This window comes from Chelonoidis abingdonii, chromosome 1 (assembly GCF_003597395.2).
Source record: "Chelonoidis abingdonii isolate Lonesome George chromosome 1, CheloAbing_2.0, whole genome shotgun sequence".
NCBI classification, from domain to species: Eukaryota; Metazoa; Chordata; order Testudines; family Testudinidae; genus Chelonoidis; species Chelonoidis abingdonii.
Window position 1 is genome coordinate 2,877,865 of NC_133769.1, and position 17,554 is coordinate 2,895,418.

Sequence of the window (17,554 nt, forward strand, 5' to 3'; positions counted from 1 at the left end):
CCCCAGGGAAGGGTTTGGGGAGACCAGAGTGAGCCAACACACTGGAAATTCTTGGCTGGTGGCAGCGAGATCAGATCTAAGCTGGTAATTAAGCTTAGAGGGGTTCATGCTAGCTTCTCAGGTTATGAACCCTAAGGTTCAAATCTGGAGTAGGAAAGTTATGATAAGGGGCTCGGGGAAGGGGCGGTGTGAGGGCTCAGGGGAAGGGGCAGTGCGAGGGGTTGGGGGAACAGGCGGTGCAAAGGGTTGGGGGAAGGGGCAATGCATGGGCAGGGCTCAAGGGAAGGGGCAGTTCGAGGGCGGGGGCTTGGGAGAAGGGGTAGTGTGGGGGGGTGGAGCCTTGGTTTTGGCCCCAGTGGTCCCTACACTGTTAGGAAGCTTCTGCTTCCCCTACTTCAGACATGTCTGATTCGGAAGCCAGGCTGGGAATCTTAAGAAAACAGGTTCTCTGGTGAGATTTCTGATGCTTCCCAGTTCCAGAGGGATCAGATAGAATCACAGAACCATAGAAGATGAGGGTTGCAAGAGACCTCAGACAGTATCTAGTCCAGGGGTTCTCAACATTTGTCTTTTGAGGCCCCCCCCAACGTGCTATAAAAGCTCCATGGCCCACCTGTCCCACAACAACTGGTTTTCTATATATAAAAGCCAGGGCCGGCGTCAGGGGCGGCTCTAGACATTTCACCGCCCTGCCGTGGGGGGTGCTCTGCCGGTTGCCAGCAGACCCTCTGCAGAGAGGTCCAGCGTGCCCCCCGGCGGCATGCTGCCCCAAGCACGCACTTGGCGTGCTGGGGCCTGGAGCCGTCCCTGGCCACCGTTAAGGAGTAGCAAGCAGGACAATTGCCCGAGACCCCACGCCACAGGTGGCCCCATGAAGCTAAGTTGCTCAGGCTTTGGCTTCAGCCCCCAATGGCAGAGCTCAGGGCCCATGCAGCGGGCCTTCAGCTTTCTGCCCTGGGCCCCAGTGAGTCTAACACTGGCCCTGCTTGGTGGAGCCCCTGAAGCCTGTTTGAGGCCCCACCAGGGGTCCCCAGGCCCCTGGTTAAGAACCACTGATCTAGTCCAACCCTCTGCTCAAAGCAGGACCAACCCCAACCAAATCATCCCAGCCAGGGCTTTGTCAAGCCTAACCTTAAAAACCAATGAGGATGGAGATTCCACCACCTCCCTAGGTAACCCTTTCCAGTGCTTCACCACCCTCCTAGTGAAACAGTTTTTCCCAATATCCAAGAGCATCTTCTCTGATTGTGTTCCAGCACCTCTGCTCCATGCTGAAGCCACAGGGAGCCATGGCAACACGTTATATATTTACAGGCTTTTCTACAGTGCTCGTCCCCGCAGTATGCGAATGCCTAGTGGAAATGAATGTATTAAACCTAACTGCACCCATTTCATTTCCCTCCTTTAACAGATGTGGAGACAGAGGCCTAGAGACATTAAGGGACCATCTCTGAAATCACACAGAGAATTGGTGGCAAAAACAGAGAGAGAACCTCATCCTCCTTCCCACCCCTGAGCCTTAACCACCAGACCCTCCTTCGCCCAAGTCAAAATACAAAATAAACCTATCCTTTGGGAGCCTCACTCACTTTCCCAAGAGTTGCTGAAGTGTTTCCACTGATCCTTATTATATAGGTACCCATCCTGATTCACTTCACCTTCGTTCCTCACTGTAAGCCAGGCCTAACCCATTGCTCCATGTGTGTCGTCCCCCCTGATCTTAATGATTCCGTTTCATGATATGGGAAGGGACACCTCCTGTCACCTGAACGTTGAGTTTCTCCTCATCATCTTGCTGTACCTTCATCTGGAGTTAAAAGCATTGTGGCTCCTGTTTTATTTTACCATCTCCCTTCTTGGGTGGGTCTGACCATCATCTTCATTTCATCAGCTGTAAGTCTCACTTCCTTCCTGGCAGCTGTTTCTTCACTTACTTACCTTCTCCTACATGGTTTCATGTCACATCTCTCCCTCATTCACACATTTGCCCTATCTACCAAACTTAGGGTTTTTACACAGCCGACCAGCTGTGGTACCTGCACGCCTTCCATGAAAAACCAATTAGCAATAGCAAAGTCCCTATTTGAACTTCATGGAGTCTCAGACTCTTCCCCCTTTTATGAAATAAACAGTCTGCCGGCGGTAGGGGTATGCTGTTGGTGGATTGGTGGTGTGTCAGTTTAATTTTGGGGTGGGGGGGATAGGTGTCAGCATTATGAATGTCATTCCTGTTACAGCAGCAAAGGGTCCTGTGGCACCTTATAGACTAACAGACGTATTGGAGCATAAGCTGTCGTGGGTGAATACCCACTTCATCAGATGCATGGTGCCACAGGACTCTTTGCTGCTTTTACAGATCCAGACTAACACGGCTACCCCTCTGATACTTGAGTCCTGTTACAGGGGACAGGCTTTATCAAAGCTTCTTTTTGCAGCTTAAAACCAAGGGCACACTTCTGTCTCCCCATCGCTGTTGTACAGTCTGGTCTTGTCCCACGCATGGAACGCCTACTGATGTCAACAGAAAGCAGAGGATCCACACTGAGGATGAGAGAGGAGAAGTTTGCCCCTAGTCCTGCATGCTCAGAGAGCAGAGCTGCAGACTGCTTTGCTGTGACGCTGCTCTCTGCATTCTCTCTGACTCAGTGGGCATCTAGCTGACATCTTATAAGTCACTAATGGTCCAATGCACTGCAAACTCATCTCCTGGAGCCATTCGGAATGAATTTGCTCTGAGTGTCTCTGTCCTCCCCCGTACCTCTTAGGCATCATTTGCCCTATTTTCTCTATTCTGGCTTGTGCAATAGGCTGTTGATTTGGGGATAAAGTACTCACAGAAAGGCCAGGATCTCCTTTCTCTCCTTTCACACCAGCTGGACCATTTCCTCCCTGTTAAAAACACTTACGTAATTACAGAGGTTCAGCAGATTAGGCAGAAAATGTCTCCAACAGTAAATGCATCCTGAATAGAAAAAGATGCTAAAGAAAGATGGGGAGCGACCACAAGATTCAAATACAAGGTTTTCCCGTAAATTTAAGACACACCAGAAAATAGTTCAGTAAACTGAAATTGCCAGATTCATCCCAATGCAGGAGAGGAGGGGATACATTAGGGGGCTGGTTAAGTCCCCTTGCTTCTGTGGACTGATCTGCACTTGCCCCAGCCACCAAAGGAGCTAGAGCAGCCCAGGGGCTGCTCTAACATATGCCATTTACATATGGTCCCTAAGGGACCATAGTCCAAATGAGAATCTGCTTTGCACTGATGGTCCCCTCCCAGCTGCCTGAATGGACCTCCTACCCCTGATGTGCCCCCAGCTTTATTCCAGATCTCCTCATGCCAGGTGAATTCTCAGCTAGCCAGCTACAGACAAATTCTGGCTCTGTTGCATTATCTGAGTGGAGCAAAAGTTCTGGGTTGGGGAGAGAATCTGGCCTCAAAACTGAGCTAATTTACAGTCCTGTAATCAAATGCCAGATAGACGACTGCACCAACAAGCCTTCTGATGGCATCATAGTTACAACCTTGGGAACACAATGCCTCCGCCCTCAAGGGAAACAACAAGCAGGATGGAGGATTTCTCTACTCAGTGTCGACAACTGTCCTGCAAAAGTTGCTCTGAGCCATTTCCAACCAAATTTGTTGATTAAAAATTGCTACGCTAAAAAAAAGCCTACACGGCACAGGGCGAATTATCCGAACGGGAGCCGTGATGGCCATTTTTCTGAATCTGTGACTACTTAACGGAGGCGAAAGCACTGGAACAAATTGCATCAGCCTCAAAGGCTAAACCTGTTATGGGGCAGAACTGACATGGCCACTCACTGCCGCAGTAAAACAGTGAGTCAAGGACGTTGACATCTGCGGCAGATAAAACCTCAGCCAGAAATATGACTCGGTAGCAAAGATCTAAAGCTGTCCGAGAAGAGAGGATAAAGAGAGGGTGATTTCAGAATCGGTCAGCCTTTTGCCAGTCAGTCCTCATGCTCTGCCACCATACCCAGTTCCTGGCCAAACTAACAGGCACGAATGATTTACGTTGCTTGTCTCTGGCCTTGTTTTGCCTTCTGTCTGGCTAACTTTGTTACTGGAGTATGGGCAATTTTAGGCATTTGACTTGCTTGCAGAATAACATAAAATCCTTCAGTTCTTGCATCTGCTGCTTTTTTAAGGTTGCCTGGCCTAGCCGTAATTTCCCTCTCGCTAGCAATGCAAATAGAAAGAGCCAAGACGGTCAAAACGGGAGACTAAAGTTGGGCTGATTCCATAGTCAGACCTCTAAATAAGTGGCCCGGTTTTCCATAGTGAGAGCAATCAGCAGCTTGCGGGGTGATCTGCCCTCTGGCAAATCAGATCACTTGTTTAGAGGCAAATACATGGGCTCAGAATCCTAACTTTAGGCTCCCGTTTATGAAAGTCTTGGCCCTGGCTTTTTCAGCTAGACTAGATGGGTGAAATGAGCTCTGTCGAGCTAGCTAGTCAAGTGCTTTCTGGAACCCTCAGAGGATGTAGCATCGCACTATTTAATTGGACTGCGCAACCCTCTCCAGTCAATTAAAAGGGGGAGGCTGTCAAGGAGGGTGGGCCCCAAATATAGTGTTTCCCAAAGAAGTGTTACAAACATCATTGGCAACGAGGGTTGCCACATTGCAAATGCCTAAAACAAACAGATAGTCTAGCCAGGATTGTGCTGCAGAACCCGGATCACTGACCCTGAGGGTGTGTCTGCACTGGAGCTGCTGGCTGTGATGGAGCTAGCGTGCTAACAAGACACGTATGCCTGCAGCGGTGAGAACGGTGGGACAGGCTGGCCACTTGAGTATGCACCTAGGATTTCAGACAGGATCAGATTCGGGTTGGCTAGCCCTGCCTGCTGCTCGTGCCACTGCATCTACACTGCTATTTTCAGCGCGCTAGCTTGATTACATATGTCTAGGTGAGCTGGAAATTATGTCTTCCAGTATAGACACACCCTGAGAATGCCAGCACTCTGGGCCAACAAGCTGTCTGTACACAGAGCAGTGACAGTCCACAAGGCCGGCAAATCAAAACCGAAGTCAACAGCCTTCACCCAAGACCTGATCTGATGGACTTTTCTCCTGACCCAGCAGGGGAACGATACTAACAAACTCTGCTCCCAGAGCTCAGCTGACAGTTGGCCTGACCCTCTGTGTATTAAAGCCAGTGGACAACTTCCTGCGGAGTTCAGTGAGAGTAAGATCAGACTCATTATTATGGCAGAGCATGGGACTGAATCCGGATGTCCCAAACCTCAGTTCAGTGGCCTATTATATTCATTATTTTTATTACTGAAGTACCTAGGAGCCCCAGTAACAGACCTGGGCAACCATTGTGCTAGGCATGTATAAACACAGAACAAAAAAAGAAGGTTCCCTCCCCATAACGCCCCCCCCCACACACACACACACATACACAGCTTCAGCTTCATTTTCTAAGCTAACTGAGCAGTTCTCAGTACTCACCTTTTCTCCTTTGTTGCCAGGAGTACCTGCAGGACCCCTGAGGCAGAGCTGAGGTCTTCCTCTTCTACCTCTTGCACCCTAAAAGATATAGCAAAAAGAATCACTGTATTCTAAGTGACCGGCCAACTTCCACAGATGCCTTTGAATTCATTCTATATTTCTGGGTGTCCCCCCAAATGCTATTCTTGGCATAACAAGACTTCAGACATCAAAGGCAACTTGGGGCAAACATCTGGAGTTCAGGTGTTGCCAAAATATTTCCCCTTCCACCAAACGTATCGGTTTATGCTTCAGCCTCAGTACCTGCCTCATCCCTGCAAATAAGAACCCCAGGGGACAGTAAACCGAGCAGCTTTTTAGAGTTTCCTCTAAGTCATCCCAGCAGGAGGGTGAGCTTTGCTCCTTCTGAGCCCTCCAACAGCCAAGGACGTCAGCCCCCCCATACCCATGACTCTCAAGCAATCAGCCATTGCCCCCCTCACTTCTTGGGAGTCCCCCCCAGCAGACAACTCCCCCTAACCCTGTCCTTGGGGGTTCTCCATGGAGGACTCAATTCCTATCCTCCATTCAGTGTGGCCCAGGACCAACCTCTTGCTTTCTTGTCCAAGTGAGGCTGCTAAGAGTTTGTTGAGTCCTGTCTCTGTTGGGATAGGTCACTTGCTTTCACACACACAGGCAGCAGTCCCCCCACTAATTTAAGAACCACCATCTCAGTGGGAGGAAAAGAGCTCCCAGGGCTTTGACGGCTGCAGCTCCCTCCCACGCGGGCATCTGGAGGGCCTTGGTGCTGTTCCTGAGGCCTTTATCTTTTAATTTAGGGGAAACACAGGAAGCAGCGTGGGTGGGGAAGGCAGCATCTAATGTGCGCTTTAATCAGTGCCAAAGCTGGCATCACTAATGATCTCTTACACAGCTTTTTCGGTGTGTGTCACTTGTACTGCTAATAGAAAAGATCCGGCCTGTTTAAATATACATGAGGGTATCTCTTGCTTTTAGTTCTTTCCACCCTCTCAGCTGCTTTTAAATAGTTTTCAGCTCCAGGGACGGCAGAGAAAAGGAACAGGGCAGGAGTGCCGGAAGCTCCCACACCCCGCACCCCAAACCCCTGCCCCAACCCTGAGCCCCCTCCCGCACCCAAAGTCCCTCCCAGAGCCCACACCCCCTCCTGCACCCCAACCGCCTGCCCCAGGCTCAGCCCAGAGCCCCCTCCCACACTCCAAACCCCTCGGACCCTTCCAGAGCCCACACCCCGTCCAACACCCCAACCTCCTGCTCCAGCCTGGTGAAAGTGAGTGAGGATGGGGGAGAGCAAGCGACAGAGGGAGGGGGGGTGTATGGAGTGAGTTGGGGGTGTGGCCTTGGAGAAGGGCAGGGACATGGCCTTGGGGAACGGGTGGAGCAAGTGTGTTTGGGTGTGTGTGATTAGACAGTTAGCATCCCTAACTCCTCTACAGAAGAAGCCAAGCGCAGCACTCTTGCGAAGCAGTGCTGGGTACGGTGGTGGGCTGCAGCAGAAGCAATGGAGGGGATTCTGGGCTGTGCCTTCTTAACAAAGGCGCAGGAATTAGAGATGGAAGATGTTATACGATGAGTGGAACTGAAAGTAGAGGGCCAAGTTTCAGGAGGGGCACAATTTAGGGTTGCACCAGTGGCCCAGCAAGCCAAGCCAAGCCAGGTTCCTTACACAGAAATGATAGACTCTAAGCACGTAACACTGGCCACTCTGCAGGCCTCACAAAAATCTCTTTCCCACGGCTTGGCCTGCCTGCCACGTTGTTTTTTGCTAAGGAAACAGAAAACACTGGGCATCTGATTCACCCTCCATCCTCCAAACACAGCACTCTGAGGCTTGCTACAAGACAGGCCTGTACTAAGAGCAGCTGCTAACCCAGGCCCTGATCCTGCAACTCACTGTGTGTGTGGGCAGACATCAGCCTCAACATGAGTACCAGGGTCTACCCCTACACAGCCAGTTCCAGGATCAGGGCCCGGGCTTTCTGCAGAGAGATCTCTGCAGAATGTATGGCACGCAAAATGACACTGATGAATCCTCACCGATGGAAAGAGAAGAAGATAAGGAGATAGTGAAACAGTGTGTAATACCATAGAGGTGCCACGGACATGAGTGCAGCCGCTGCTGGAACGCTGTGTCCAGTTCTGGAGTCCACAATTCAAGATGGAGGCTGATAAATTGGAAAGGGTCCGGCGAAGTGCCAGTAAAATGATTTAAGGATTGGAAAACCTGCCTTATGATGATAGACTCAAGGAGCTTAACAAAGAGAAGGTTGGGGAGTGACATGATTACAGTCTTTAACGACCTACATGGGAAACAAATATTTAATAATAAGCTCTTCAATCTAGCAGAAAAAGTTGTAACACTGTCCAAAGGCTGGCAGTTGAAGCTAGATGAATTCAGACTGGAAATAAGGGGCAAGTTTATAACAGAGAGGGTAATTAACCACTCGTAGAAATGGTTGGGGTGGATTCTCTATCACTGCACACTTTTAAATCAAGATCTGTAATTAACAGTGATTAACTCAAGGAAGTCCTATGGCCCATGTTATACAGGAGGTCAGACTAGATGATCATAATGGTCCCTCCTGGCTTTATAATATATGAATTCCTATGGAAGCACAAAGCATGGAATGACATTACAAACACACTGACATTTACTACTTGTGTCAAGGTTTCTTTCCCCACTCTGAACTTATGGGTACAAATGTGGGGACCTGCATGGACACATCTAAGCTTAATTACTAGCTTAGATCTGATATACACTGCCACCACCCAGAATTCCAGTGTCTGGGGCACTCTCTGTCCCCCCAAAACTTCGTCCCCTCCCTGGGTTGCCTTGAGGGACTTTACCAATTCCCTGGTGAACACAGATCCAATCCCCTTGGATCTCAAAACAAGGAAAAATCAATCAAGTTCTTAAAAAGAAAGCTTTTAATTAAAAAAAGAAAAGGTAAAAATTATCTCTGTAAAATCAGAATGGAAAATGCTTCACAGGGTAATCAGATTCCTATAGACCAGAGAACCCCACTCCCTAGCCTTAGGTTCAAAGGTACAGCAAACAGAGGTAAAATCCTTCCAGTAAAAATAAACATTTACAAGTTGAGAAAACAAACGTAAGACTAACGTGCCTTGCCTGGCTAATTACTTACAAGTTTGAAACATGAGAGACTGATTCAGGAAGATTTGGAGAGCCTGGATTGATGTCCCGTCCCTCTCAGTCCCGAGAGCAAACAACGAAAAAACAAAAAGCACAAACAAATACTTCCTTCCACCAAGATTTGAAAGTATCTTGGCTCCCTATTGGTCCTCTGGTCAGGTGTCAGTCAGGTTCACTGAGCTTCTTAACCCTTTACAGGTAAAAGAGACATTAACCCTTAATTTATCTGTTTATGACAACTTGACATCAACCCTGTCCTGAATTCGTGGGAGCAGGATCTGACCCAGTGTTTCCAATGACTATGTATCTATGTATACTGCATGGAACTACCACAATGATGCTAAATTTCAATGTAGGTGACTGTTCTAATGGCTCTGGGGCAGAGGAGGTTTTCCCATGCAAAGGGACCAGAAATCTTCATGAGGTTCTCCTGCTAGAAATCCCAGGGAAGCATCTTCTCAGGAGGGAGGAATTGAGAGCTGGCAGGAGGTGAGGCCTCCTGACTCCACAAATCCAGGGGATCCCAGGGGAAAGGGAACCCCACAATTCATGGCAGCAGGAACAGGCCTGTCAGAGTTGGCTCCCATGCCACGCTGCTCTGCCTTCCATTTCCCCATGAAGCATGACACCTTTGTAGCATCTGGGGAGAGCATTCTACAGGAGGTAAAGCTGCTTCGGGAAGCTTTAACTCCAGACAGGACTGCTAGGTGGAAATCCATGGGGCTGAATAAAAGTTCCAGCCTGTGTGAAAAACCAAGTCCATTGTGCTACCTTCTCTTGTGCTCAGCCAAGCCCTGGGACACCCCTTCTGCGTGGAGTAGTGCTGCTTTCTTTTCTTGCATGTTCTGAAGGGAGTTGAGCCTGAGTGAGGTCCCCTGTGCCTGCATAAGCTGAAAGGACAACCTGGGACACCAGGCTCAAATTCTGGAACCTATCTAAAACACGTGGGGCCATGCACTGGCGTAACAGAGAGCAAGATCTGGCCCTGTGAACATGCCAAAGCTAACTGCACGCCTCCTATTGCAGAAAAAAAGATCTAATGAACATTAGGATAGCACCACTGGACAAGTGTTACTCCCTTTGTCAACTCCTTTTCTTGGGGTTTTAGAACTTGGATGGGAATCTTGATCTGGGATGGATCTTCAGTGATAAAACTGAGTGTGGATTTTAACTAAGAAGAGCAAAAAAGGAAGTTATGCCTCATAAGCCAGATGACTCCAAACGTGCTTCCTACTGCGATACTAGGGTCAGTTTCTGCATCGCGCTCTCCCATAGTGGTTTGGATGTTTGCTACAGTAAGGGACGATATAGGCCCATCTTTTGTACTAAAGATACTTCAGGAAATGAAGGCCTGTTTCTTTGTTTGAGCTTCTGCATCACGGAGTTTATTTTGTCTAGATCAGGCCCCTCTTTTATAGTATCTCCAAGTACATAATTAAGCTATTAAATCTGACAATTACCATAATGAATGCAAGCTAGAATTAGTTGTGTTCACTGCATTTGCTCTTATCTAGTTGTCTCCTCTCTAGGGTCATGATCCCCCACTGCCCTGCACCTGCATCAGTATCTACACACCTGTGCCAAAGGGCATGAAGCACTACCAGCATTTTATACCTCACTCACTTTGTACAGAGGTAAATGATGACACATGGTGCAGCACAGTGGAAAAAATGAGGCTGCAGATTCATGCACACTGCACTAAAGACATATTCACTGCCTTTGTGCGGTCCAAGATAGGGGTCCAGTGAAAGCTAGGAGAGGACAATCTTGTGAGTAATTATTGCTCATTTCAAACAGCGGATTTGGAAGCACTGTTTGCATCCCAGGCTCAAATAGAAGCCAAGGGGAAATTGGGGTGTAATGTCAATTGTTCCATTCAGTTCAGTTCCATTTGGACAAATTTTGAACCACTTGGAAACTACATGTCCTAGATTAATGAAGGAAATGAAACTCTTGAGGTGCAAACTCAGTTTGATCCTGATGTAACAAGCCCAAGGCTGCTCTGTGTTTCGCTTTTCTGTGTGTCTGCTTCGGGTGATCCCAGGAAATAGGGTTTGAATGACTTCCACAGGAGAATCTCTATTGTTTGTATAGCACAGACATTATAGAATTGTATCAGTCATACCAGCTCTGCACATCAAATTCTCCGCATCTCTTTATATGATGGGATTTGCTATATGATACTTTATTCTTCCCCCCTCTCGCCCCCCCACAACTGACTGGCTGACAGTGAGAGAGTCTTAAGTACTTGGGTAACGCCGTATAATAGTTAAAAGCAAAAACATTGGGTCTTTGTCCCCTCCTCCCGCAATGTGTTGTTTTCCTGAAGCAGAGACACAACTTATCTTTCCTCCAGGAGGTATTTTACAGACTGTATATTCAAGAATCAATTCACCCACCTGTGACATTGTGTGATGAAATATGACTATTTATACCATTGATATTACCACTGTTATATAACTTATAACCATAAATCTTGTACGAAGTGTATCATGTAAGTTATCAATGGAAAAGTTACAGTCTATCAAGTATGATTATCCTGGTTAAATCCATGTATCATCTTTATAGTGGACATTATGACTTTTGGCTATGGAAACCTGTGCTGTACTCCTGGGAGACACCCACCAGAAGGATTTACATCAGAGCTAGACAGCTATGTATTGATGGTCCATCAAGGACACTCAGATCTGACAATGGGCCTTTGAAGAAACTCATCCCGCCCAGTAGGTCTTCTTGCAGGATGCCCCAGACAGCAGGGAGCCAGTGACTACTTCCCTATGATACAGCAAACCATGTAAGCAAACCACATATACTCATGTGACCCTAGACTCCATCTTGGGCCAGTAATTTTCTACACACAGTGGCTGTGGGCTTTCTTTGGGACAGTAAATTTCCATGCACATGGCAGAGGACATAAAAGACCCCTGAGATATCTCCATTTTGCCTCTCTTCCTGCTCTAATTCTCTGGACTGTGGATTTACAAAAAATGGAGCATCTTGAACTATGGACCGAGGACCTTCCAATCTTTTGGAAGTTACCAGAGATACCTTACAAGCCAGCAAGCTATTCCATCCCTGCTACAAACCTGAGAGAAAGGCTTTGCAATCATTTGTACGTATATGATCTGTGAACCATTTATAACCCTCTTCTTTCCTTTTACTATTACAATCTTTAGTTAGTTTACTAAGGATTGACTGGGAGCGTGCTATTTGGGTAAGATCTGGGATTCTTATGGGTAAGTAAGTGTCTGATCCTTTGGGATTAGAAAGAACCTCACATCTGGCGAAATAGGTTTTCAATAACTTCTCACTATATTAGATTGGGTTGCCTGGATGGGAGCCAAGAGCTGGAGTGCCTAAGTGGGACTTTGTTTGGCTTCTGGTTAATTGGTGTGATGCTGCCGAAGCTCTTTTGTTACTGGTTTGGTGAATCCAAGTATAGGGTGAACCACCAGCTCTGGGGATTGTCTCTCCTATTTCATGCAGTCTGCCCTAAGTGTGTGTCATAAACAGATAGCTAAGGGTTAATGTTTCTTTTACCTGTAAAGGGTTAACTAAGGGAACCAAACACCTGACCAGAGGACCAATCAGGAAACTGGATTTTTCAAAGCAGGAGGGATTTCCATTTTTCGGGTCTGAGTCTTTTTTCTTCTGCTCAGCTATGATGAGGTTCTTTCTATCTTCTACTAATTCTGTTTTCCAATTGTATAGTACAGGTAGAAACCAATATAGGCTTTTTATGTGTGTTTTGCGGGGTATTTACATGTGTGTGCTGGATGTTTAAATGTTATGCTCTTTTTGAATTAAGGCTGTTTATTTCATAATGTTTTTTAAGCAATTGACTGTATATTTGTCACCTATCCAGAAGATATTTTTATATCTTTTTTTTCTTTTTATATAAAGCTTTCTTTTTAAAACCTGTTGAAGGTTTTTCTCTGGTTAAGGCTAAGGAACGAAGGGAGGGGGAAAATTCTTCTTTGTGCTAGCTGACTTAGTTTGAATGAATTAGCCCTCAGGGAAGAAGGAGGGGGAATGGTAAATTGCCCTCTCTGTTTGCATTAGGAGTTAAGTACAGTATCGCCAGGATACCCAGGGAGGGGTCTGGGGATGAGATAAGAGGAGACAAGGGAGCAGGTGTTTCCCTTTGGTGAGACTCAGGGTTTTCTGAGTCGTGGGGTCCCCCAGAGCAGGTTTGGTCGTACGAGACCAGAGAGGGAGTCAGGCCCTGGAAATTCCTGGCTGGTGGCAGCGAGATAAGATCCAAGCTGGTAATAAGCTTGGGGGAGGTTCATACAAGCACCCAGATTTTGGATGCTAAGGTCCAGATTTGGGAAAGATGCTTATGATAGTGTGACATTTTCAGTGTGGCTCATCCTGGGCATCCAGGGTCACACCACTGCTGATGTGCAACATGCAGCCACCTATGGTGTGAAACATGATACGCTACGGGGACTGGACTAGATGACCTCTCAAGGTCCCTTCCAGTCCACCGATTCTGTGAGCCCTCACCTATTCACTGATAGTGATTTTTAAATGCCTATTTACAGATTAATTTATGGGAAATGGTCGGCCTTTCAGACATTTACCTCTTCTATGCATTTCTCATGTTCTCCGTTCTTTTGACATTCATTTACTTTTATCGTCTAGCTGAAGGCTGAAACTCTGCCTTTCCCCGCAGCACAGTCGAGAGGTATGTTTTTATTTTTAGTCCTGTTTCACTGGCAGATTTCTTGCTTATTTAATAAATGATGCTCGTAGGTTGCTGATTAGCATCAATCTACAGTATCCTCCGCTGTATTGTGCTCGCATGCACTCTTCATTATCATAAAATCTGGGGGCAGGACATTCGCATTCCTCAATAGCATTAGGATGTCTCATTTCTAAGTCTCTTTGTTATATTTCAAAAGGAGCCCAGCATGTCTTGCGTGCAAAGACACATCTTAAAGATGACCCACAAATAGAGCTTTAAAGCATCCAATTGCTTCAGAACTATAGGCACCAAATACCCCAAATGTTTAGGGTTGTCGGAGCACATTCACCACGCTAGCAGCTTAAAATTTACCTTGTTTTCCTTTCTTATTTAGGTGCCAGTTCCTGCCCTGGAGGCTTTCCAACATGGACAGGAAAAGGATGTGAGAATGGGCATGTTGTTACTCCCATTTTATACATGGGGAACTGATGCACAGAGAGGTTATGTGACTTGACCATGATCACAGAACAAGGTAGTGGCAGAGCCGGGATCAGAACTCCGATCTCCTTCAGCTGTCTAGAGGTCTTAGTCCTTTATCTCTGTGAAGGCGCGTCCTGCTCACCTTGAAGAGTTAAAAGAACAAGAGCAGCAACAAAGCCTGCAGACATGGACTGCTCTGAGTTCACGTTCCCACACTGAGCAAGGTTTGAGACACCTCCAGCCCACGCCACCCTTCAGGGCTTTCTTTTGTTCTAAACGTGCTTTCGCCGGGTGGCTCTGTGTAGCAAGCCCACTGAAGCCCAGTGGGACTGGAGGTCCAGGCACAGGGTCTGTCATGCCCACCTACAGTTCGCAACCTTCCTCTTGCTTAAGTACTGTTTCCAAGCAGTATCTAGCTGGCCCCCACTGCCATAGTGATGGGCAGTATTTATCCCCACAACACTCCTGCAAGGCTGCCAATACCCACATTGTAAAGATGGGGAACAGAGGCTAAGTGACTTGTCCAAGGTCACACAGGGAGTCTGTGGCAGAGCAGGAAGTCTCCCACATTCCAGGTTAGCACCAGAACCATGGGTCTGTCCTTCTTCTTGCTGAGTCAGTAGCCTGCAGGGGGGATCCTTGAAGAGGTTGACACATGTGAGCTTTCTGTGGAGAGTTTTGCTTCAGCTGGTTATTTCCCTCTCACCACTGATTTTAAATCTTGCCTCTTGGGTTATAATATGTCCCAGAGACTATTGGTGAGGGCCAAACTCTGTCATCTGCCATGTACCAACCACGCTGTCTGTGGAGAAAGCCGTGGTTAGAGCTGGCTATGTCTCTTATCGTTGTCAGTTAGGTGCCTGTGTGCCTTCCGTATGCTGTCCCAGCCCTGCGCAGATAGCTGGTTTGGAAGACCTCGATCATACTACCCAGAAAGAATGACCACTGGCAGGGTTCAGTGACAAAGGCACTCAGCCAGGTTTATTGCCCTCATGACACAGTACTAGTGCCCTGGCTCCAGGGTTACAGGAACACTAACCCACGAGTGTCCAGTGGCAAGGAACAGCTCAGTCCCCAGCAGCAGGAATTTCTGCTGTCCCCAAGGCCGCACAGAGGGTTAAGGTGAGGCACCCCAATATTTATAGACAGACAAATAACTCATACCATCTTACGTGGTTCATGACATCTGCTTATTATCTACCCTTGTATTGTGCTCCAGGTGTCTCTGGCACAACTTTCCTATTCATTACCTCTAGCAGACCCTCTGATCTGGCACTGGCCAGGATGTCCCTGGATTAAGCTTTTGGGGTGTGTTCTTACACATACCCAGTATCTGTCACTTCTTATGAGTGCCTGTGTTTTAGCCACACTGGCAATGCTTTTGCAAAGGTCATAGAGTGAACTTGTAAACATCTGCTTTAATATATGGCCTGACTTTGGTTCACAGCCTCTTGTCCAGGCCTCAGATCTTGCACCAGGCCCTGTGCTCCAGGCTCTCTTTTTCTCCTACAGTTACAGACTCTTAAAAGCCGAAGCCAGTGGGGTTATATGGATGCTCAGCTCCCCTGAAAAGCAAGCTGCAAGTGACCGGCCTTGGCTTTCAGGCTGCACTCAGCCCACTAGCTTACACCCCTCTAGACAGTCGCCGGAGCTGTGTGAATTCTGCAGAGCATCTAATGCAATGTGCCCAGAATGTCTTACCTGTGGTCCTGGGTCACCCTGTGGTCCTTGAGATCCAGGTGGTCCAGCCACACCAATCTTCCCCGGCAATCCAACCTGCCCTTTAAATCCGCCCAAGCCAGGAACTCCTTTGGCCCCCTGAGAATTCCAAACAGAGAGTGGGTCAGAGACTTCCCTTCAAATACAAATGCTATAGACATGCTCCCCAGAAAATGGGGGTTTGCAAAGGCCTACCCAGTCCATGCTGTCAGTGGGGTTACTGGCAGTGGGACATATATTAACCCTTTATATCTGGTTGTCCTATTAATAATGCAGTGAAATGATTTGAATGTGTATGGGGGGATGCCCTTTGCCAACACAGACGCAGTGCTTGGTTCATCCATCCCTTGCATTCACTCAGTGCCGGCTCCAGCTTTTTTGCCACCCCAAGCAGCGAAAAAAATAAAAGAAAAATCCGATTGAGCTGCCGCCAAAGTGCCACTAAGGAGCAAGACAGAGGGTGAAGGGCCCGCCACCAAACTGCCGCCAATCAGGAGCGAGCCGATTTTGCTGCCACCAAAGTGCCGCCGCCGCCCAATCCGGACGTGCCCCCCTGACAAGTGACACATTGCTGCCCCTTTCTATTGGACGCCGCAGGCACTTGCTTCTTTCGCTGGTGCCTGGAGCCAGTCCTGCATTCACTACAGTTATGTCTCTGTGCCGGGCCCTCTGCTGCAATGTCAAAACAGCAGGACAAATACATTTGTCACAGGCCTGGTCTACACTACGCGTTTAAATCGATTTAAAGAGCGTTAAATCGATTTAACGCTGTACCCGTCCACACTACAACGCCCTTTATATCGATATAAAGGGCTCTTTAAATTGATTTCTGTAACAGGGGGTGGCCCTGCAAGCAACACCCACCCGTTGCTTCTCCTCACCCCACCTTAATCCTGGGCTACCGTGGCCAGTCCTGCCCATTTGTGTCATGAGAGGTAATAAGAATGCCAGGAATAAGAAAACACTGATAAGTGACATAAAATGAGGGGGAAGGCAGTCCTCCCGGGCGATGACTAGTCCAGGCAGGACATTAAGCGGTGTGGGGCGAGAGAGGCCCAGGCTACTGCTGTGCTATGACAGTCCAGTGAAGTACAGAACTCTTTCTTTACACACGGAGGGTGGGGGCTTGAAGCCCCCAGTTGCTATGATGAAGCTAGTTATTAGCCGTCTCCTGTCCATCTACTGGGAGTAACCAGGAATGATGCTCATGTCAAATGCTTAGATATTCTGAAGGTACGGTATTAGTCCTATGCACCGTCTACCACAGAGAGAGGGGAGAGTAGCGGATACTGCTCTCTACTGTGCAGCATCGCGGGATCTACCAGCAGCGATTCTAGTACACCATAGGAGAAATTGAAATAGTGCAAGAAAGGATTTCTTCCCCTTATTCTTTCACGGTGTGGAAGTCGTGGGGGAGAGAACTGAGGAGCCTATTCCCTGAAACCACGCCAGAGCACTGTGTTATGGAACCATACAGACATGTGCGGATCTCAGCCAAGAATGCAAAATACTTTTCGGAGACTGCTGTGGACTGTGGGATAGCTGGGTCCTCAGTACCCCCTCCATCCATGAGCGTCCTTTGAGTCTCTAGCTTCCTGTTATGCTTGTCACGCAGCGCTGTGTATCTGAGATTTTTTTTCAAACGCTTGGCATTTCGTTGTTCTGTTAACGGAGCTCCTATAGAACAGATTTGTCTCCCATACAGCGATCAAGATCCAGTATCTCCCGTACGGTCCATGCTGGAGCTCTTTGGATTTGAGACTGCATCGCCAGCCGTGCTGATCAGAGCTCCACGCTGGGCAACAGTGAAATTAATTCAAAAGTTCGCGGGCTTTCCTGTTTACCTGCCCGCTGCATCTGAGTTCAGATTGCTGTCCAAGCCGTAGTCCCGGTGCACTGACGGCGATACCCCCGGAGAGGCCAATACGTCGTTTTCTGTCCACAACTAAACCGTGAAGTCATATGTTAATATCGAATTTAGCGCTACTCCTCTCGTGCAGGGAGGAGTA

At 47.9% G+C, this 17,554-nt stretch overlaps 1 protein-coding gene across 1 annotated transcript in view; it reads right to left on the minus strand.

Annotated features, from left to right (window-relative positions):
- LOC116818314 (uncharacterized) overlaps positions 1–17,554 on the minus strand; it is a 265,422-nt gene that overhangs the window by 66,878 nt on the left and 180,990 nt on the right. The window contains 3 exon segments of the mRNA XM_075063437.1: positions 2,836–2,889; positions 5,485–5,562; positions 15,528–15,644. Coding sequence (XP_074919538.1) covers positions 2,836–2,889; positions 5,485–5,562; positions 15,528–15,644 — 249 coding nt within the window.